This window comes from Neolamprologus multifasciatus, chromosome 3 (genome assembly GCF_963576455.1).
Source record: "Neolamprologus multifasciatus chromosome 3, fNeoMul1.2, whole genome shotgun sequence".
Classification (NCBI taxonomy): Eukaryota; Metazoa; Chordata; class Actinopteri; order Cichliformes; family Cichlidae; genus Neolamprologus; species Neolamprologus multifasciatus.
This window is the reverse complement of record NC_140441.1, coordinates 33,152,014-33,174,695: the sequence shown is the minus strand read 5'-3', so window position 1 is coordinate 33,174,695 and position 22,682 is coordinate 33,152,014. Positions and strand designations below refer to the sequence as shown.

The 22,682-nt window shown below is 41.4% G+C and overlaps 2 protein-coding genes across 3 annotated transcripts in view; both read right to left on the bottom strand.

Moving 5' to 3' along the window:
• LOC146522634 (uncharacterized) overlaps positions 1-22,682 on the bottom strand; it is a 518,363-nt gene that overhangs the window by 257,501 nt on the left and 238,180 nt on the right. The gene's annotated exons all lie outside the window — the stretch shown is intronic.
• dachb (dachshund b) overlaps positions 1-22,682 on the bottom strand; it is a 129,084-nt gene that overhangs the window by 44,074 nt on the left and 62,328 nt on the right. For both annotated transcript variants that reach the window (XM_085153512.1, XM_085153514.1), the window contains exon 2: positions 6,644-6,759. In XM_085153512.1, the coding sequence (XP_085009638.1) occupies positions 6,644-6,759 (116 nt within the window). The remainder of the gene's footprint in view (positions 1-6,643; positions 6,760-22,682) is intronic.

The window sequence follows — 22,682 nt, the reverse complement described above, 5'->3', positions numbered from 1 at the left end:
AAAGTTCAAAAGTCACACTTCAAAAATAATCCTCATTTATCTTATGTTGGGTGTATGCATGGCTCCTCAGTTTAACCTTGATCTGAAATAAGCCATCCTCTCAGTAAGCAAACTTTCTTCTGATTGGCTGATCCATGCAAACAGCAGATGTGGGTGGGGCTTCTGAGATGCCCATATTAAGGATATTTTCCCTCCATGAAAGCCTGAAACTGAGTGTATGCCACACACTGACCTTATTACTGCAAACTTTTGGATATGGCTAATATCAGCATCACCACTGTAACTGTATATCTGCCTGAAAATAAGACAGGGCATAATAGGCTCCTTTGTCAGAGGCGCTGGCCAACGTCACTGGCTTTTATGAAGAAAGAGTGATTAAAAAGTGATGCAGCAGGAGGGGAAGGATTAAAAAGAAAAAACTTAATGTCACCTCAATCCTCCTCAGACTCCCTCCCTCTCACTCTCCCGCTCCACCTCCTTCATCTCTCTCCCTCTCTCTCTGCAGGTGCACATAAGAGTCCTCAGACAAGTGTATTCTTTTCAGGACAAGATTGAAAGCACTTCATCTGTAACCTACACAGAGTGTGTGTGTGTGTGTGTGTGTGTGCGTGTGTGTGTGTGTGTGTGTGTGTGTGTGTTCATGCAGCCAGATGTGTTCATCACTTCAAATTGGTGTATTTGCACAAGACTGTGCTAAAGAAAGGTGTTTACGCACCAATTGTGCATGGATACAAAGTCCGTTATAGGTGTGTGTTTAAAAAAGAAAAAAAATGGCACACTTGTGCATCCCTGTAAGTGTGTGTGTGTGTGTGTGTGTGTGTGTGTGTGTGTGTGTGTGTGGGTGTGTGTGTGTGTGTGTGTTTGAAGACAAGGCGAACCATTGAGCTGTTTTTGAAGTGAATTAACAAGTCAAATGAGTGCCGCAGCACCCTGCATAGGTTACCACACACACACACAAACACACTCCCACGCTTATCATCGCAGCGTCTTTGTTAAGGAAGATGAGGCCAATTAAACTGATATCACTCTCTCGCTGTTGTTGACGCCTCCTGGCCTCCCTTCTTCTCTCTCATCTTTATGTTCCATCCTCCTGTTTTTGTCTCCTTCCTCTCTGTTTCTCAGTTTAACCTTTTTTCCTTCTTCACTCTTTTTTCCTCTCGTCTTCGTCGGCTGGTTTCTTTACTTTTTTCTTTAAAGTACTCCATCCACATTTTCCACCTCCTCCCTCATCCATGATTTCTTCCAACATCTCCCTTCTTCTCTGCCATACTCATTGTCCCGTCTTCTTCTTCTTCTTCATTTTTCGCCCTCATGTCCTCTGCCTTTCTCTCACCATTTCCTCCAAACTCTCTCCTCCTCCTCCTCTCTCTGCGTTTCCTAACCGTGTGATAAATGTCCATCTGCGATTGGCCGATGCCCCCCATTGCTGTGGCGCCCGCGAGGTCGTAAACAACAGCCCGTCTCCCCCAGCAACGTGGTGTCTCCATGGACGCAGGGCCACTAAGACGACCGACTCTGCATGTGTGTGTGACTGAGACAGAATGCGACATCTGACAACTGCCAAGTGTGTGTGTGTGTGTGTGCGCGTGCGTTTTATATATGTTGTGCATGCGTGTGCGTAAGTGTGTGTGTGTGTGTGTGTGTGTGTGTGTGTGTGTGTGTGTGTGTGTGTGTGTGTGTGTGTGTGTGTGTGAGCTAATGAGCGATCATAAGTGAGCAAATGTTGTCTCTGGGTTCCACTAATGTTTAACAAACACACACACACACACACACATATATCAGGTGTGTGTGTGTGTCATTAGTATGCCACAGTGAGCTGTGTCCATATGTCACTAAACAAAACCATGTTTTATTTATCCTGTAGAGGGAGAGGGAGGAGAGAAGGAGGCCAACAGTCACTGTCAAGGGGGATGGAGGGAAGGATGGAGGAGAAAAACTGGCAAGGTGATGGAGGGGAAAGATCTGAAGGAACGAGAGCGGCAAGAACGAAACGCAAATATGTGGAGAATGAAGAGGAAGAAAAATGAAGATCAGAGGAAGAGAAGTGAGGAGGTTCACAATGTGGAAGGAAAGGAAAGAGGAGATGATTGAAATGAGGGTAGGAAGGAAAGTTTAGTGTGGGACCACGATGAGGTGAGAGGGGAAAGATGGAAGGAGACAGTCAAGGAGGCAAGAGCAGAGGAAGAGAAAGGGAAAGCTTGGGGGGATTCAGGGTTGAAGAAATGACAGAAGAAACAACAGGAAGGAAAAAGAGGTGGAGGAGGAAGATCCAGAAAATGAAAGGAAGGAGGAAAGAAAGGCTGGAAATAAAAGAGGAAAGGACAAATTAAAGAAAAAAGGAAAAGAAGGGAAAAAAAGCAGAAGAAGAGAAGGAAGGGTAGTGACCCAAAAAAGCAGAAAGGACAAAGGAGAGAGAAGAAAGCTGATAGAGAGAGCAGGAGGGAAAGAAAGCGCTTGGATTTTTTTTTTTAAAAAAAGGACATAATTGGGGGAGAGTGGACAGAGGGAAGGAGAAAACGAAGGAAGCAAGGAGGATACAAAAACAGCACATGAAAAAAGGAAAGTGAGGAAAAATTAAGAGGTTGTGAGGGGATGAAGGAGGAATACAAAGACGGGAAAAAGAAGGTGAGGAGAATGACGCTGAGGGATGACGAAGGGATGGGGTAGGGAGTAGGAAAGCAAAAAGGAATGATGAAGAAAGAAAGAAGACAACTGCAGCAAATGAGTGGCACATGGAAAGAAAATCATGGAAGAAGAAATGACAAAGGAAAGGGGGGAAGACAAGGTATGGATGGTGGAACTAAGAAAAAGAAAAAGTTTACAAGAAGAGTCAAGATGAATGGAATGAGTTAGGAATAAAAATGTGAACAGAGCAGGGAAGCAAGGCAAGAGACAATCAAGCAGGATACAAAAAACAAGAAGAGAAAGGAAGAAAATGGAGGAAAACTTATAGGAAAAAGGAGGGAAGAGTGAAGGAATGAAGGAAAATGAGAAGGGAGGATAGGAAGTGTGTTAGGAGGAAGTGTGTTAGGAGTTAGGAGCAAGTTTAAGGAAGGAAAAGAAGAAAACAAAGGTTAGGAGAATGGAGGGCAAGTAGAGGGCATAGGTAGGGGACAGTAAGATGAAGGAAGCAGGATGGAAGAAGATGGAAAATAAGGCAAGGAAGATAAAAAGGTTACAAGAGCAAATTAAGCAGAAGAAAGTAAAGGATAGACGGAAATTAAAGCATGAGGAGGGGGAGAAACAAAAAGGAAGAAAGAGGAGGCACAGGAAAGTAATTACAAAGATGAGTAGACGAAAGAGGAGGAAAGAAAATGGAGGGAGGAAGAAAAAAGGAAAGCAGGAAGTAGAATAGCAGAATAAGTAAAGGAGAGGAGTAGGAGAGACAAGAAGTGGGGATTGAAGAGGATAAAGTGACAAAATAAAGGAAGCAAAGAATGAAGTGAGAAAGGTGGCAGACATGGGGGGAAGAGAAGGGAGTGAAAGAAGTAGGAAGGAATAAAGTAAGGAAAATGCAGGCAGGAGGAAAAAAAGAGACTTAAAAAATGAAGAACATGAAAACCTGGATGACAGAGCAGGAAGGAGGGAGGGAGACGAGTTGAGGAAGAAGGGAAAGGGAAGAAAAGAGGGACACAGCAAGGGAAGGAGGGGGGAGGATGGACAGATGGAGGAGTGGGACCCCAGAGACGTGTCATTCATCACACCACCATGCAATCTGCACTCGTTCACTCTCCCTTTCTCTTTCTCTGCAGGTCTTTTTCCTCCTCCTCGTCTCCTTCGCTTTACCCGTTTTTTTCTTTCGTTGTATCATCCACTCGTTTATCCGTCTTCCATCGCGCCATTTTTGTCACACTCCTTGCCTCCTCCTCGGTTCCGTCTTTTTTTCCCACTCTTTGGTCCCTCCAACCATCTTTTCCTCAGTACTTTGGCAGTCATTTTTAGGTTTCATTACCTCCTCTGGCGACATCCCTCCTTTCTTCTCTCCATTTCTCCCCCTCCTCTATCCTTTGCGTTCCCTCCATTTCCACTTTCTGTGGCTACAGGAGGGGGAAAAAAGAGGGAGCCTTTCATTTTGTTTTCTTTGCCATCTCGATTGCTCAGAAAGAAAGGATGTGGATAGAGGAAAAGAGGCAGGTAAGGTGAAAAAGAGGGACAGAAGGAAAAGCAGGAGTGGGAAACCGAATGACAGGGTGAATCTAAGGAAGAATTTCCAGGAAGAAAATTTTAAGGATGGAAAGCAAATAAAAGAGAAGTAAGAGAAGACGCTGACTTCGCGGTTTCTCTAAGAATAAGAATAAGATTAAAAAGGTCACTCTCACATATATCAGAAAAATTTTACACAGGTGGCTGGAAGAAGAACCTGGTACCTAAATGCAGGTGAAAAAGAGACCTTTCATAAGCTATAGCTCATGGTGTTCAACCACGTGTCCCACATGCTAATACAGGCCTTGAAAGCTTAACCAAAATGCACTTTTTTTTTAAGTTTTCTCCAGTGGATTATCAGAAAACAGCTCCAACATTCGGAGTACCGATGCGTGTTGGTTACTTCACATCACAGATCACCAAAAGGTGGGCTGCAGCCCTGCCCAGATGCTCTCTTTTATGGATCCACATTATTTACTATACTCTGACACACTGTGTGTTTTTTTCTTGTTTTATATTTTACATGGCTTCATTAAATATGCTTATAATAGCTGATTCTGAGGAGGTCGAGTGGGGACCTTCTTCGTTTTTGGTTGCTCTGATAACGGAGTGACCCATCTGCACGCTTCTTTGGTTGGCAGATGCAAAAGGTACGGAGAAAACTGTTTCTACATGAAACTGCTCACAACAGGGTACGCATAAAAACACCTCATGATTTCTGGAAGGAGACATTCCTGTTGAGCGTACAAATATATTTTATGGTGCTCTGAGCAACATATTGTGAGTACTCAGAGCAACGTCCGTATCTCTACAACTCGGCAACTCACATCCACACGATCTAGATGCTTAAACAGCACTACAGGCACTACAGAGATGTTTACACATTTGATCAAAAAATTTAAAAAACATATGAGTGTTTCCTTAAAATACAGCCCGCTCTGGATTCATGGTAGATGTTAATGTGAAAGCTCAAAATTAGTGAAATGTGTCAGTGCGCAGCTTTATGAGGATTACTGGTCATTTTCTCTGGAGGTTATAAGCATAACAATGTGATACTTTTTTCCATTAAAGGCCAGCAGTTGGCTCCTCTACCAGCTGTCACCAATTCGCAAACTGAAACACGTGTCAAACACAGAGCGGGAAACACATTAGGTCCATTAAACAGACACGGAAACGCAGTAACAGAGCGAGCCGACCAGCGTGAGCCGTTCAGGACCGACTAGCAGCGAAATTTAGAGCGGTCGAGGGGGAAACACAAACTTTGATATGACAACTGTTGTGCAGTATTAACAAAGTAAAGACTATGCATAAATAATATTTCACATTAAAAAACACGACTGAAGTTCCTGTGACCACGTATTCATAAACATGTGCAAACTTAATGACACAAAAGGGAACACTGGTCATTTCTTAATCAGATTTTAGGTATACTGATAAACCCCACTAGAAATTCATGGAAACTAACGGTCACCGAGCTTCTGTATGTTTTTCATTAGTTCTTCCTGAAAATGCACCAGAAAATCCTTTATTGCTCACACTCAAGTCCATCTGGTCATTGAGTGCATGTCCTTGACTAATGACTGAAAAAGTATCTGAACAAAAATCTGTGTACAGCCATTACTTTAAGTGCTGTAAAGGAACTTAAATGGGTTAAAAGTTGAATTTTCTCTTCCAGTTCAGTGCAAAAATGCCCACAGCTTTTGTAAAATCTACAGCCCTGACCAGCTAATTACACAGCCCAAGCTAACAGGAACATTCATTTCCTACTAACCATTGATCACTTTAGAGATCTTTGCAGTTTTAGGCACAAAAACAACTTTTCCCACAGATTTCCCCACAATCTTTCAGTTATCTTCCTTTTTGCTCTTATACCACTGGTATGGAAGCAATCCAGTGTATCGCTGTGCTTTACCACAGGTGGTAGAGGTGATGAAGTCGTCACTCATCACTGCATCTTGTATGAAAGGAAGAAAATGTCCTCCTTACGTTGCATTGTATGTGACCTGTCATCTGCAAAACCCACCTCATTACCTGTGCTCTCCATTTTCATGGAAATACAAGACTTACAACGTCAGGTCGCGGGACATGTTAGCATGAAAAGCATCGTATGTTTAAATTAAGCATCAAAGAGACAATTTCAGTCCCTACAAGTCACTGAATCTGAAATTCCTCAGTCTGGAATTAATTTAAAAATTAACACAGTTTATGCTTACATGCGATCCCAGATTTTTCCACCTGTGTTTGGTTGGGTTAGATTAGTATTTATTGAAAGTAATTTGCATCAAACCGCAGTTGTTGACCCATCCATCCACCCCTACCTCCTCCCTACACAACTTCCTTTCTGTTTTCTGTCATAATTACTTTGACCAGTAGAGGGCACTATCACAGAGTCCTCAGAAGCTGCTGGAACAACAAAAAAAGACTCAAAATAAATCCCAATAAGGTAATAAAATGCATTAAAAACGAGAAAATCATTCATGTCTCGGTCTCTTTCTCTTACCAGTGTGGGACAGCAGGCTGGGGGACAGCAGGCCGGGGAGGCCTGGGTGAAGCAGCCTGGGGCTTTCCTGGATCCCTGCACCAGAACAACGCTTGGGAGGACGGCCTGGGCGAGAGCTGGAGGGGGAGAGAGAGAAAAGGAGATTAGTTACTAAGATTTTCCAGGGTTGAGTGCTGAAAAATGAAGCCATTATAATCTGTGCACGCCTCTCAGACCATCTGCATCAAACATGATACAATACAGTATCATTCAAAGCACTTAGGTTCATGTATATCAGTTTCACATCTGAGGTCTTTGTTTTCCATATAAAGATATCAACACTGTCAGCTGTGTCGGGCAGACAAGTTTCCAAGGACTCCGAGCAAAAAAGTAAAAGCTGCCTCACCGACATATTTCATCCTGCCCTTTGAGCAACTGAAAGACTATGAAGTACAAAGTCTCATGTCCACCGAGTGTTTCTGAAATCCTGAGTATGGCTGACAGACTTTTACTGTGAAGAAGGAAACTCAGCAGAAAACTTAAATGTTGTTTAGATATGCAGATTGTTATTGCTGCCGATGGACTTTAAGGAGTTTACAGTCTTCACGGAGAGACAGAGGAGGAACAAATATGCTAACACTCATGTACAACAGCGTCCTTTTTACACACATAAGCTGGGATACATGTTCTACATGAGCAAGTGAACCTGAATAAACACTCAACACACTCCAGCATCTCTCTCAACCCCCCTATTTCTGTCACACACACACACACACACACACACACACACAACCTACTGTATTATGCATGTGCACGTAGGCATAAATAAACACACTCAAACAAGAATACTGTAACTGAACACATGCGGCTAAACATAAAGGAAGTCACACACACACAAACACACGCGCGCACACACACACAGAGGAGGTGCGCATGCAGGCCAACTCTCTGCAGGGTAGCTAAGTAACAGATGGCCATCCAAAGTCATTTACACCTAGAGAGAGAGAGAGAGCGAGAGGCCAAAAAATAAAACCTGTTCAAGACTTCGACATAGTGCCACTGCATGAGATTAGAAAAAATAGAAGCAGGTACACTCTACTTTATTTTACAAACCTAACATTTCTGTAATGAAAGTACAAAAGTGTGACTTTCCCTGTGCTAACAGAAGGCGCTAATGTTAGCTTGTATAGCTAACTAGCTTTTTATTACTTGACTTTGAAACAAAGGGAAACGACTTCAGTGCTAAATATGGCAAATGTGTGGTACACAATCTACCCCATCAAAAATTTATTAAATAAATAAATAAATAGAATGGAGCTCATCTACTTGATGACAGTTAAACCAAGAAATACTGAGCCACTTGTGTCGTAGCTGTAGCGCAACCACAGTTTAACAAAGTCATTTGAAAAGTGACTCGAGTACTTACACTAAAAAACCTGGAGGGTCAAACTTCTAATAAAACTTTTTTTTTAAACAAAATCAGAAATTTATGCATCCAGCTTATAAGTTTCTGTCATAATTTTTAGATGGGACACTAGTCATGTATCTCCACCTGGGGGCAATACACAGATAACTAACGATCACTGTTTTGTGATCGTAAAAGTGTTCTTAAATAATCCTTTTAGTTGGATTTTATAGTCTTTATACCAACACTGTCCCAACAAAATCAGCACTGCTCTGTTATGTTAATGTCATTTGCAAAGACCTTGAAAACACTAAGAATATTGCCTTAAAAGGATAAGATCTACACATGACAGCAATGTATTTGGTTTTTAATTGTACATCAATAAAAGAAAAAACAAATATTAATGTTTTTATTCATACCAGCTGTTGATATGGAAAAGTGAACCATATGCACATGCTTTTCCAACTTATGAAATCATAATTTTGTATGTGTAATTGTGGCCCTCAGTGCATTAAGTTGTGTTTCTAGTGATATACTGAGAAACAGCTTTGGTTTTCCCTAGTAAATGGTCTTTAGGCCCTAGCGTAGATATCATTCATAGTGTCCAGATATGAACACAGATTTAACCTCATACAGTTTTACAGCTAACACACCTTCTCCAATTAGTACGACTGTCATCATGACTTTTACATAAAAGTCATCAGGGCTGTTATTCAAACATGAAGCCATCAGATAAATGGAAAGTGGGTGCAAGTCTGAAAAGCACCTAACAAGGGTGTGGGCTTACAGATGGGTCAGCTACTACAACAGCAGAGACTACAGAGTGGCTGTGTGATTTTCCAGGAACGTGTCAAGTACTGAATATCAGTCAAATCCCACTGGGAGGTGCGGAGCAAGAGAGAAAAGAGAAAGTGTGCTAAAAGAGAGAAAACGTCTGCAAATGTTTTTGGGTGTGATCTGTATTGAGAAAAAAGTCGTGCACACACAAACACACACACACACAAACACACATACAAACACAGAAAAAAAGAGAGAGAGAGGCAGAGGAGCATGAAGAAATGAAAACATGAACCTTCACTTTTCCTCTGAACTCTGCTTCACCTCGTCCTCCTTCAATCACACACACACTCATCTTTGCAATAAACTCCCTGTTCTTTCTCTTTTACAGACACACACACACGCACACACATGCAGGTGTTTGCATTCAAACCTTAAAACCTTTCCATCAACAACCCTCTGCTACCTTTCAACTCCCACATACACACAATGGATACATGTTACAGTACCAGGTGTGTGTGTGTGTGTGTGCTCATCTGCATCCATCCATGTGTAAGCAACATTAGAGTGTGTTTGTGCGCATCCACATGAATCCATGCAGTGTGTGTGTGTGTGAGTGTATAGAGGACACATGATATCGCCTTCTCATTAGCCTTACAGTTCTTTGTTCAGAGTAATGACTGCAGTGTGAGTGTGTGTGTGTGTGTGTGTCCCGTAGGGTTGCCATATGTTGGGCATTAATCCTCGTCAACAGTCCACTCTCCTTACTGCACCGAGAACAGGAACAAAGAGCAGGTCACACACACATACACATCACATAGACATGAGCTGAAAAAAATGGAACCACATACGCTCATACATGCTACATATATGCACACACACACACACACACACACACACACACACACACACACACACACACACACAAACTTCAGAGCCAGTCCATTGACCTACATTCATCTGTTAACCCTTAACCTCAACTGCAAACAGCAACAAGACCACTTCTTGTCCACAGGTTCCTGTTTCTTCACTGAAGATGTGGGATAGTTATGCCGGTGACCTTTCACCCTTAACCTCCGTACCTGTCCACATTTATCTCTCATTTCAACCAAGGTGTAGGCCTCTCTTAGCCTGGTTCCAATCAGACCTTTTTGGCGTGTGCATGTGTATTCTAATGTGGATCAACACAACCAGCCTTCTTTTTGTGGAATTTTTCACCCCAAATACAGGAAGACTGTCCTTGTAGTCACCTGTAATTTTCATGTGCGATGCAGATAAATGTTGCCAACTGCTCCATGGGGAATGCTGCAAGTCCCAGCTAGACCTTGAGTCAAAGTTTTCCTATAATTGCGGACATCTTTATCATAGAATTCTAAACAATGCCCAACTCTAATTAATGTGTGACGAATGATCCAGTAGAATCGGCGCCGTTCATCCTGCCTGGTCTGCAGGTGTAACTATTGCAAAATGTGCTCTAGAGAGGTGAGTCAGAAGAGTTATTTGGCCATAGCAGAAGCAGATATGCTTGGCACAGACCAAAGACAGCTTTTGTTGGGAATAATTGTGAGCTTTTGGTGGTGAAATGCTATGCCTTGGGCTTTGCTGATTTGAGGGCTGAGGATCATAACACAGAGTGCTTGAGGATAGAGCAAGTCCATCTGTCTGAAAGATGAAGTTGAAATGTTAGTGCAGTGCAGAAAAAACACCAAAAAAGTTATTACCAGCTTCCAATGCCAACAGTATACTTGGGTTTTTTAGAAGAACTGAAATTTTAAATTTAATACTGAATGAACTCCAGCTCATTCACAAAGGGTCACCACAGCAGACAGGTCTGATTTGGCTAATTTTCCCTTGTTCAAGTACGCCACCTACATCTGTAGGTGGACAAATGTGGGTGGCGTTGACAAATCTTTTGGAATAAGAACAAACACCAGAAACAGAAACCAAAAATCAACCTGAAGCCACTAGTTTGGTTTACACATGTGACAGGGAGTTCCACCAGTATTATAACTTTTTGTTGCCTCACAGAAGGAAGTTACTGGGTTTGAATTGGGGTCTCTCTCTGCATGTTGTCCTTGTGTCTGCGTGGGTTCTTTGTGGATACTCCAGCTCCAGCGCTCTAAAGACATGTAGTTAGTGGGGTTAGTCGATTGTAAATTGCCCATAGGTGTGAATGGTTGTCTGTCTCTCCCTGTTAGCCCTGCGGCAGACTGGCCAAACCCTAACCCTTTATCCTGCCTCTTGGACAGGCTTCAGCCTCCCCACCCCGTGACTCTGAATTAGACAAGCAAAAGAAGAATGCATGCATGGAGGATATTAGAACTTTGACCCCAACAATGTCTATGCATGAAACAACTTTAGAAACATAAGCTACAAATGTTAAGCTCGTCAATGATCCTATTACCTAACTGTTCCTATTATTCAGTTTTTACTAATAGAAAGAAGGTTGAAAGGGTCAGTAGAAGTATAAATAAAATGAATCACTTCCACTGTGAAAGGAGTGGAAGACAAAAGAAAAGTGAAAGATAAAGTTACCCCCTGTTGTCCAAATGTTACACTTTAAGACTCATAATCAATAACAGTCTCAAAAATTTAACTAGACTTTTTGTATAAAGGATTACAGAATGTTCGACTTCCTCGTGGTTAGAAAAACCGATGTACGGAGCCACCGTGATGTCAGCCACTAGTTAGTTAAGTCCAGTTCAGAATCCTGAAGTTAAGCTTTTCTTTCCATGTTTTGATGCCTGATGCGATGAGTGAGTGGCGGATCTGATTGAGAAATTGACTTGTGATTGATAAATAGTTAGACAATGACCAAACCCTAGACTCTTCTTCTTTGCCTGTGAAAATGACCATAATGTACAAAGTGGACTCACAATTGGGCCCATAAAGTGAACATAAAGGCCTTTAAAGCAGCGACAAAGAGAGGAAGCCATGTTGTCACATTCCCATAGACCAGGGGTGCCCAATCTCAGTCCTCGAGAGCTACTGTCCTGCAGCTTTGAGATGCATCTCTACTGCAACACAGCTGAATCAAATGGTTTGATTACCTCTTCAGTATGCCATCAAGTTTGACAAAGGCCTGATAACAAGCCATTCATTTGATTCAGGTGTGACAGAACAAGGACGCATCTAAAAGCTACAGGACGGTAGCTCTCGAGGACCAGGATTGGGCACCCCTGCCATAGACTTTTATATAATCAGAAGACCAGGATTCACCCCCTGCTGGCCATAAGAAAGAATACAGGCTCAAGGCGCTTGAGGGTTGGCTTCATTTTTCAGAACTAGAAGCTACATTCATCTTTTAAACCATAGCATGGTATGGTACATGTATGTTCTTGGCTATGGAGATATTCTGTGTTGTCACAGTGCCCAAACACTACAGCAGTAACTCATCACTGGTCTCTGTATGAAAACACTGGATGGGCTTCATTACGGTCAAGAAGAAACAGCCATCTCAAGTTACCCACATCTCCGGTTTAAATCCTATAACATCACTTCACAGTTGAGTAAACTTTACTACAGATATTCGCTCTGTTTAAGCCAACCTTGAACCTAGAATTTCTTTCAGACATTATGCGTTGTTAAAAAGGAATAAAGTACAAACTAGAGTCCTTCATTCCCCTATGGAGAGATTTAGAGCTTTATTAATCAGTGTGTTTAATGATGCTGCTGCACACATGCATATGGCATTATACTAGATCTGATTCATTGATTGCTATTGTGTTCCTACAGATAAAAAAGTACTTTGGTCAGTCTAATGAGTGTTAGTGGAGCTAAAGTGAGCTCCCAGAATAAAACACGAGCTGGAGTAAATCATGACTGAAACGAACTCTGTGGCTGAAAAATTATACAGGAGACACAGTCTGCTCCTGTTTGTTTACAGTAATTATAATATTGTCTCATAATTACACAGGTAATGATTTATGGAGGTTAATTAAAGTAAGACACACAGTAGCTTCCAAATGTTTGCCGCTGATGTTTTTTGGTTATTTGATGACCTTTTAATTGGCCGAGAACACCAAAACACGCCACGAATGGAAAACACGAAGGTGACATTTTACACACGCACTCACACACTCACGCCCACACCCCCAACGATCTGATGAGCCACCTTGAAGTAAGTCTTCCCACTTTGACACACGCGCCCCATCGCCTGTCCTCCCAAATGGCCGTTTCTATGGTGACGGAGCCTTGATCAATACTCCGTCATTGGCTCTGATGGCCGGTCAGGGTCGGTCACACACACACACACCGATGCCTGCACACACACTCAAATAACGCACGCACAAACAGGCATGGCGGTGAATAAGCACGGATTCGCTAACACGTTTGACAGATTGATTTAGCTCAGAACGTGCAGAGGTCACACACACACACACACACACACAGTGTAGTTTATCAAAGCCTAGTGCGGTCAATACGTGGGGCTGAGCGAGGGGTCAACCATCTTTAACTAAAATCTTTCATCTTCACTCTTTCCTTTCTCTCATCTCACCATCAGAATGCTAATCCTTCCCCCTCCTCATTTTCTTTTGGTTTTTCCTCTTCTTGTTCATTTATTGGTTTTCTCTCTCGGCCCTCTAAATTTGGCTTTGTTCTTGGATTTTGTTTCCTTTTTTCCCCTCATCAAATAAGTAAAACATTTTTGTAACTTCTGTATTTTTGGTGTCATGATAAAATGGGTTCTCAGTGAGTTTTAGTTAGATTCATTATCTTTTACTTTATTTGTTATTAGAGTTTTCTTTTTTGTCAAGATTGTCTTTCAAATGTTGAATCCCTTAAAAAATCTATTCAACATTTTTACTCCTTTTTTTTTACATTAACTAAATATTTCACAAGTATATTTTTTAGGATTACAGATGCATTCTTTGCCTTATTGTTGTTTATGTGTCAGTTTTTAGCTTTATAGTCACAGTCCAAAATGTTATAATCCTGAAATGTTACTCAGTTATTTTTATATATTTTTGGTATTGTTTGGATATTTCTTTCATCTGTCTGTTGTAGGAATGCTCCAAATACAGCACTTACAAATTCTAACATTATCCATCCATTTTTTCTGCTTATCCAGGGATTACGGGGGCTTCCCAGCAACTTTCTCCAGTTCTTTTAAAAGACACAGAGGTGTTCCCAGGCCATTCAGAAGATGTAAATTTTCTCCAGTGTGTCCTATGTCTACGGTGGAGGGCCTGGCGATCTGATCCCCAGCTGTTGAGGCCGACTGTTGGGACACGCTAACACCCATCTTCTGCTTATTCAGGGTCGCATGGGTGGCTGGAGCCCATCTCAGTTGCCATAGGGCGAAAGGCAGAGTACACCCTGGACGGGTCGCCAGTCTGGCTAACACACCTATGGGGGACTTCTGGGTCTGAAAAGTGAAGCCAGTGATAAGGTGTTCTCAAACTACATGTTTGCTAATGATCAGCAGGGGGTGATTCTCGCTGCTGCTATGCTAAGTACAGGAAGATGTCTGTGAAGGTTCAGTCATCCAGGTCTTTTCTTTCCAAGCTCCTTAAACTAAGTACAGAAAATCTGAGAAAAAAAAGTCACTCTTTTGGTTGTTTTGTCTGGTAAATTTGGGCTTGGTCACTATTTCCAAGTCTTACTGAAAAGGTGTTTGGTTTCTCGATTGTGGCACTTTTTTGTGTTTCTGGACCCTGAAGCCTTGTCCCCATTTAACTGATAAGTGCTTGCTATGGCAGACATTGCAGAGCTACAGTTGCATAGCCTCCTGAGACCCTGTGTCCTCATACAGGGGCATTACATTTTTGGTTATTCTGCATCTCACACTTCATTCTACTCAGCAGTGTCTTAGACTTCGTCCCCACACGAGGACATACTTTCTCTCGTTCACAACTTCAGGTCAAATTATGTCACAACCTCTGCTAATCGTTTATTCTCTTTGTCTCAGAACCGCCGGTTGGTGGACACTTATACATTTCCTTCTTTCCATCCATCTTTTTCCTCCTTATTTTCCTCTTGCTCCCTCTCCGTTTTCTGTCTCCCTGCACCTCTCAACCATCATAAATCGTGTCACTGACTTACATCCTCTCTGTCCCTCTCTGTGTGTCTTTACTCTTTGTTTGTAGCAGAACAACAATCCATTCTTTTTAAAGAGACACCAGAGAAATGGGATACATGTCTGTCCACGCACACACACACACACACAGACACACACTCACTCACAAGGAAAGGCATCATAATCATGGACGCTCACGGACTCACAAGAGAGAGGGAGAAAGAGAGAGAGATGGATGTTTACTTTCTTCTGGGCTTCCGCCTCTTTGATTGGACAGATGAATGACTTCATTGTGTGTGTGTTTCCTTCTCTCTTTTTCTGTCTTTCGTTTTCGACATGGAGAAAAAAGAGCCAGAGGAAGAGGTGGAAAAAAAAGAGAAAGAAAGACAGGGAGAGAATGAGAGCGAGAGAGCACTAGAGTAAGGTAAGCAATAATAAGTATTGACTGATAAGGGAAGTAGAGCGAAAATAATAAAGGAGGAAAAAAAATCACCCTAAAACACAGAGTGGAGGGAAACAGGGATCCTGTATTGATTAACTGATGACACCTCTCTCCTTCTCATCCCTCGCTTCTTTTTCACCCCTATTTATCCATTTCTGCTTACTTACTATTTATCTTACCACTTCCTGTCTTTTATCCTATACTTATTTTCTCACATCTGCTCAAATCTTAATCTATCCTTCTTCCCATCTTATTTTTCTATTCATCTGTCCATTTAGCAGTCTATCTATCACATGTACCATCCATCCAGCTTTTCCATCCATCCTTTATCTGCAACCTAACATTAAAGCCACTGATGGGTCAAGTAGCGCTTACCATCTTGTTATAATGCAGTCTTTGCACTGGGCTCTGGGATTCATGTGGATATACTCTGACAAGTACTAATAAACTTGAAGATTGCTGCAAACCAAGCACACTCTCTATGGCAATGGTGCTCCCCAACTACTGCGTCTTCCTTCTCTGGAGATGAAGAGCCCAAGTTTGTTCACCCAGAATCAAGGTTTTCCAAATCCCAATGATATCAAGAATCCACAGCATGCCCCTGAACAAACCCAATCCTGGGAGTTAATCGCCCTACAAGACCAAAAAGGACCCTTTTCCAACCATCAAGTGGCATCACAGAACACCCCCAGAGGTCCTATGACCATTCCTGAAGGGGGCAAACCTGCTGAGATGAATCTATATAGTAGTAGGCAGAATACCATGGCTTCAAAACTAAAATCTAAAACAAATATTCACTTCAATGTTGTGGCTGATCGGTAAATACGTGTATCAAATCTCATATCCATCTATTCATATTTTAATCAACTGTATCTCCATCTATGTCACCATATGCTCTATAGGTTTGGCAAGTATGCTAACATTTTGCAATTCGACAACCAATAATTGTTGATGCCGCCTATTCACAAGTTCATTTACAAACTCTTCCAAATGGACAAAAAGGTGAGGATACTGTGTTACTGAATTATCAGGTTGCATGACCTGTAAGTTCAACAGCTGCTTTCCCAGACACGTATCAAGTCCCAGAGTGAAAGGAAAATTCATTGAAGACCACCACGGACAAAGTTTTCAGTCTAAGACTTAATCTTTTTTAGGACAAAGAGACGTCAGAGAAAATTCTGAGCCAAAGGCTTCGACAATGGCACTTTGTTCCGCAAGACTTCCAATGCAACAAGTCTATATTCGGTGGTCATTCACTAGGCATATCTCTGCTAATGTCTGTGTATGAACTGCAATTCTCAAAAATGCCAGCAATTGGAATTTACATGTTAATTATTTGCCACTTTGAAAAAACAAAATCCAAAAAGCAATGGCCTCTCCAGTCGCCTATACACAATGTATTTGTTTATTCACTCAATCAAACAATCAAAGGATCTATCCAATCATCCACTTTTCTACCTACCCGTCTATTTTTCTTTGCTGTACCAATCAATTTGTATTTTTGTATCTATATCAGAGTCCATCCTTCTAGGAATCATTTACATGTCCTCTACCTCTCCATCCATTCATCCTTTATCTGTATATGCATCTATCCACACAAACACACATTCTCTATCATCTGTCTATAAATATCTATCTGCACATCCTCCGTCCCCATTCTTAGTATCCTCTTTTTTGTATCAATCCATCTACATATCAGTCATCTATGCAGCCATTTTGCCATTCTTGCATCCATCTCTATTTTCTACATCTACCACCACCCATCTCCCCCTCTCGCTCTCTCTCTCTCCAGTGGAACAGGTGTGCAACGGGACAAGAGACAAAAACACTCCTGCATTTTTAACCAGCACCTATTAAATATTAAACATGGCACACACACACACAGTCATACACTGAGCGACACACAATCGCTGACGAGACAAGTTATACAGGTCGATGGGCTAACGTGTGTCTGCATGTCTGCGTGAGTGTGTGCGAGTGTGTGATGGCTTTAAGCGCCATTACCTTACTTCCTCGGCATGTGTGCAAACACACACACACACACACACACAGGGATAATTCATACAGGCATACACAGTGCTCTCACATGTTAACATTTAAGAGGTAAAACTATAACAGACTCCATGTTCTCTCTCTCCCCTCTTCTGTGTGTCCGTCCCCCCACCCCCCGCCTTCCCTCCCTCGCCGTCTCTTTGAAGTGCTCCATAACAAACTATAACAACAGGAAGTTTTCAATGCGCCACATTGAGAAGGAATGTCACATATGGTATGAGCGAGGGAGGGACTGAGCAAGGGAAGGAGAAACACAGGGAGGATTAGAGGAGCTGGATGGATGGTTACACTGTAGCTGGAAAGCCGCCTTCACTTCAAGGAAAACTGCAACTTTATATAAAAGCTCCCCAAAGACCCTGACTTATGTGGTTTTCATAGAAAATATAGATTATCAAACAATTCAATAATCAATAGATTTAGTCTGCAGAATAGTCTTGAAAACCCTCTCTTCCTCTCATTCAACCTCTGTTATTTTCCTTTATTTGTCCCTAATGTTCTTTATTCTTACAAAGAAATCATAAAAGACAAAATCAGAGAGAGTTGCTTAATTGCTAACAAATCCTTAAATCACTCAGCTTGAAAGTCACTGTTAAAAAGAAATGTCCTATAATTAACGTATGCATTAGCAATGTTCATTTTTGATACTTTCTATCCAGGATGGAAGCAATTCAGTTTTTTCACAGCACCACGTCACAACAACAGTCGCCTGAGGGTGCTTTTTACTATAAGGTAAAAACCCTACAACAGTAGAGAGAAAGCCAACAGTCATACAACGCCCCTACAAGCAAACAAGCACTTGGTGACAGGGGTAAGGAAAAACTCCCTTTCAACAGGAAGAAACCTCCAGTAGAACCAGGTTCAGGGAGGGGCAGCCATCTGCTTCCACTGGTATACTGTAATAATAACATCTGGCAGATGACTTTCTGCCAAACAGATATCTTGTGTTAAAAATGTTGTTAGCATGTGGTAAGAAAGACTTCCTGCAAGTGCCCTTGTGGCACTGGTGCTGCTTCAGTGTGTTAGAAAAGATGCTCCGCTGCCTGTCCTGTTGAAGATGCAGAGTCAGGACTATTCACGATGGATAACACCATGCTCAGTGACCTCAGCTTCAGGGGTTTCCAGGTTTGCAGCCAATCAGAGAACCAGGTATCCTGATCAGATCATTCAGTTCATTGCTGTCACCAGTTCTCATGATGCTCCTCAGCTGACCACAGCGACAGAAAATCTCTGCCTCTTGTCCAGGTACTTGTACACCTACACATCAATATCCTGTCCAAGGACAGACATGGGCCAGGAAGCCCCCATCTTCCTTGTGAAGTCAAGCCTGGTCTCTCTGGTCTTATTAATATTCAGCAACAGATGATTCCTCCCAGACCACTTCACAAAAATCATCCACCAGTGCTCTTTCCTCCTCCTGCCCATCACTAATTCATCCAACCATGGAGGAATCATCACAGTATTCCTGTAGGTGGTACGGTTTGGAGTTGAGCTGAGAGTTGTAGAAGACAGTTCCTGTACTGCTCAACATCACACAGAGCACCACACAATCTCGCAAATGAGACTTAAAAGGATTGTAGATAAACATTTAGCAGCAGGGTATCTGGTTAGCTAATACCTAATTTATCCCATATTTATGAAACTCACAGTAACAGTAACAGAAAGTTGCTATCATGTTAAGGAGCTGAACTGAGGCTAAAAGGTTGTTTTCATATGTTCTTGGCAGCTTCCAGTTCATTTATACTGGGACTTCTGCTCACATTATAAAGTTAAACTGGGCAACTGTCCCATATTGGGTGAGGAAGTGGTGGAAAATACCTGCCAGTTTAAAGATCATGATCATCACCAGCAGATGTATACTGCCTAATGCCAAGGACCCCACCAAAAAGGATATAGTGCTGTTTATCTTCTGTTTATGGATATAAAGAAGAAATCACATTTTTAACAAGCAAATAATCAGGTCTGACCAATCAGATCACTGCATTTAAAATCAAGTGTGCTGTAGCTCACTGATACTGAAATATTAAAATAATACTATTTTACGTCAGGCACACAGCTCTGGGGGAGATGTGGTAGTTTTGTATTTTCTTATTAGTTTTTCTTTTACTGTGTTTTGACTTTTTGCTAGTGTCCAGAGGGGTTTGCTTTCATTTAAAGTGTTTAAGTTTAGTTAGTCTTTATTATTTTTGGTTTTAGTTTTTATCATTTTTTATTTCATTTAGATTCAGGAAAGGTTTTGGAAAATCAGTACAAGGATGAAAGGCTTGTAAACATCCGAGGGCACAATAAAAACATTCATCACACCCTCATCAGGCAGACTGTGAGAACACATTTACCAAATTAACAAATACCAAAACTAAGAAAACTTCCTCTATAACTTTTTTAATTTTTTTTTAGTTTGTTTTCCAATATAAGGAAAGTGTTTATCTTTTCAAGAGTCTAGATTCCAGTTTTATTTTAGTTATTTAAAATCTGTCTCCTCAGATTTGGTCCCAACAGCTCAAACTGCCCCACTGACATCCTGAAATATGTCAGGATGCAGCGTCAACTCCTAAGTCAAACCATGAAATCCTCCCTATTACCTTCTTCCTGTTCTTGCTTCGAAACATAAGGACCAGTTTCCTTTTTTGAGGAAGGATTTTCCACAAATTAGTAAAGGTTTATATACATATATAACTTACACTGCATGTTTGGATCTGATAAATTCAGAATTTCGTGTTGCTTTCTCGCGATGTGCTCGTTGTGTAAAGGCCTTAGCACTGCTTGAGCCTCGCAGTCAAAAGGGAAAGAGAAACCTTCATCAGATCTCTTTCTTTGCCTTCTTCCCACCATCCCTCCATCTTTCCCCAACTGTAGTTAATTTTCCTCTGACTGTTCATTCCTCACCCTACATCCATCCCTCCTCCTTCTCTTCCTTTTTACCTGTCCTTTCCTTCCTCCCTCTCTCTCTATCAATCTCTTCCTTCCCCTCTCCATCTCTCTCTCCCCTCCTCTCTCTCTCTCTCTCTCTCTGCAGTTAAGTCAGTGTAATGTAAATGATGTGCCATCGATCGCCCCTGACAGTGCAAGGACGCTCACCTCTTCTCCTCCTCCTCCTTTTCTTCTTCATCCTGTCATCTCTCTCTCTCCCTCCTTTTCACACCCTCCCTCACTCTTTCTCTACTCGGCTGCTCTTTCCTCCACCTAATATCTTTTTATCTCTCCTCTCTCTCCCTCTATTGCTGCCTTTCTAAGTCTATCTCTCTCACTCGTCCACTGCCTCCCACGCCTGTCATCTTTCATCTGCCCCTCTCCCTTCATTTTGCTCCCTCTCTCTCTCTTTTTTACCGACCATCATTTATGTCTCTCTCTTCCTCCATTGTTCTTTTCAGAGCATCTGCTCTCTCTCCATCTCTCTCTTCCTACCTATGCCATCTTTTATCTCAGCCTCTCTTCATTTCGCCTCCTGTCTTTCTACCGCTCGCTCCCTCTCTTTGCTGTCTCAGGTCTCCGCAGTCCATCTTTTGCCCGCTGGCCTCGCTTAAAGGAACACACAGACCACCACGGAAAGTTCAAATCGCCTTTTGCTGAAATTTTGGTCAAATTATATCAATTTATTATCGCAGTAGATTTAAGGAAAATGTAAGCAGCGCCATGTTCTTAACCCACATGGGGGTCATGTGTAGGCAACTAAGGGCATATGCTAAGATGAAAGCTTTTATCGTACATCATAGTTACATGTCTAAGTTAATGATCTCTATCAGATGTACAGGAAGTGCAGGAAAAATGTGTAGACCCATAGATGAGGCTGTATTTGGCACCTGAGTAACACAAGCCATGAGAACTGCAGCCTGATTTTTTCTACACATCACCTGATGGAGGTGAACGTGAAAACACAAATGTCCTACTTAAATCGGACATTAACCATCTTGAAACTGCCAGCTTTTCGGTACAAATCCCACCAAATGTGCACAGGCATGAAAACTGTGCCGTATTAGCAAGTGGTCATCTGGTTGTTTTCAGCCTCCTGTAAGATAAACACACTTGCCTAAACTATAACCTGTAGTGGCGACAAAACTAATGATATGCCATTGTTTTGTCTCCCACCTGCGTGCTACATGCAAAAACACCTCAGTATCCACACTAAAAAAATAAAAATTAAGCCTAAAATGTCAGCTTTAAGTAAATTATGTGAAACGTTTAGAGTAATTTTGTTACATAAATAAAATGTATAGGGTTGCATTAAATTTAAAAAATAATCATTTACAATCACGTTTTACGATCAGTGAAATATACTTGATTGGAGTGCATTCAGTCTATACCGAGCATATTTTCCTTAACTCTTTAAAACCTGAACCATGAAATAATTACTTCTTTTTAAAATGCAGTGTTTATTGAACCTTTATTCAGCCATTCTACATTACATTCTTGAGTCCAGGTAAATGTCCGTGAAAGGGAAATTTCAGAAGATTGAGATGTCAAATGACCTGATAATACCTACTCTTTTTTTTAAGTACATAGGTTTATTCACCACTGGGACTTTCTAAAATATGACTCTTACATTATTATTTTATGTTTCTTTTATTTACAACAAATCTTTATGATATAAATTACAGTTTCCAGGTAAACAGGTCAGTATTATGTGATTTTCAAACACCTGCCATACGGCAAAAGCACGCCAATATGAAAGCATTAAAAATCATATTACTAATAAGTGTACATGTCAGCCCTGTGGCCACCTTAAAATTCAGAAGCTGCAGTTACGGAAACACTCGTGGGAGCTGCAGATGTGATTGTGAATAATGCGAAGAAAATAAATGCTCCTTCATCTGTTTTACTGTCCTGTCGACCAGTAAACACCCATTTTTATCTTTTCAGCGATTTCTCCAGGGAGGGGCTCGAACATAACGTGCACGTGTGTTTGTCACAATGCAGATCATGTCGGCCCCTTGTGCTGTCATCAGACTGTAAAACACTGAGAATTGATCACTTTATTTAGCACCAGACAGACATAAATTTCATTGTTATTATGCAGATTTTTAACACCACGCAGACATTATGTGCACAATAACCATTGTTCAAACTGTTCCCTCATTTAACAAGTACAGTGTAAAAAAGATTTTTTTTTAAATTTTGCCTGCTAAATGTTTTAAGATGAAACAATCTTAAACACCTAAAATATATAAAAATATACTAATAATAGGACAGTATCAATTGTTTGAACACTATAGTATTTCTTGATTAATATGTACATTTTTTTTGTTTGTGAGGAGCCCAAAAATAGTGGAAAATGCTCATTACACGTACACGTTAGATGCATCTTCGTTAAGACCTTCTGTTCCTGTTAATCTTTACATGGAAAACATATCACGTTCTATTAATTATTATC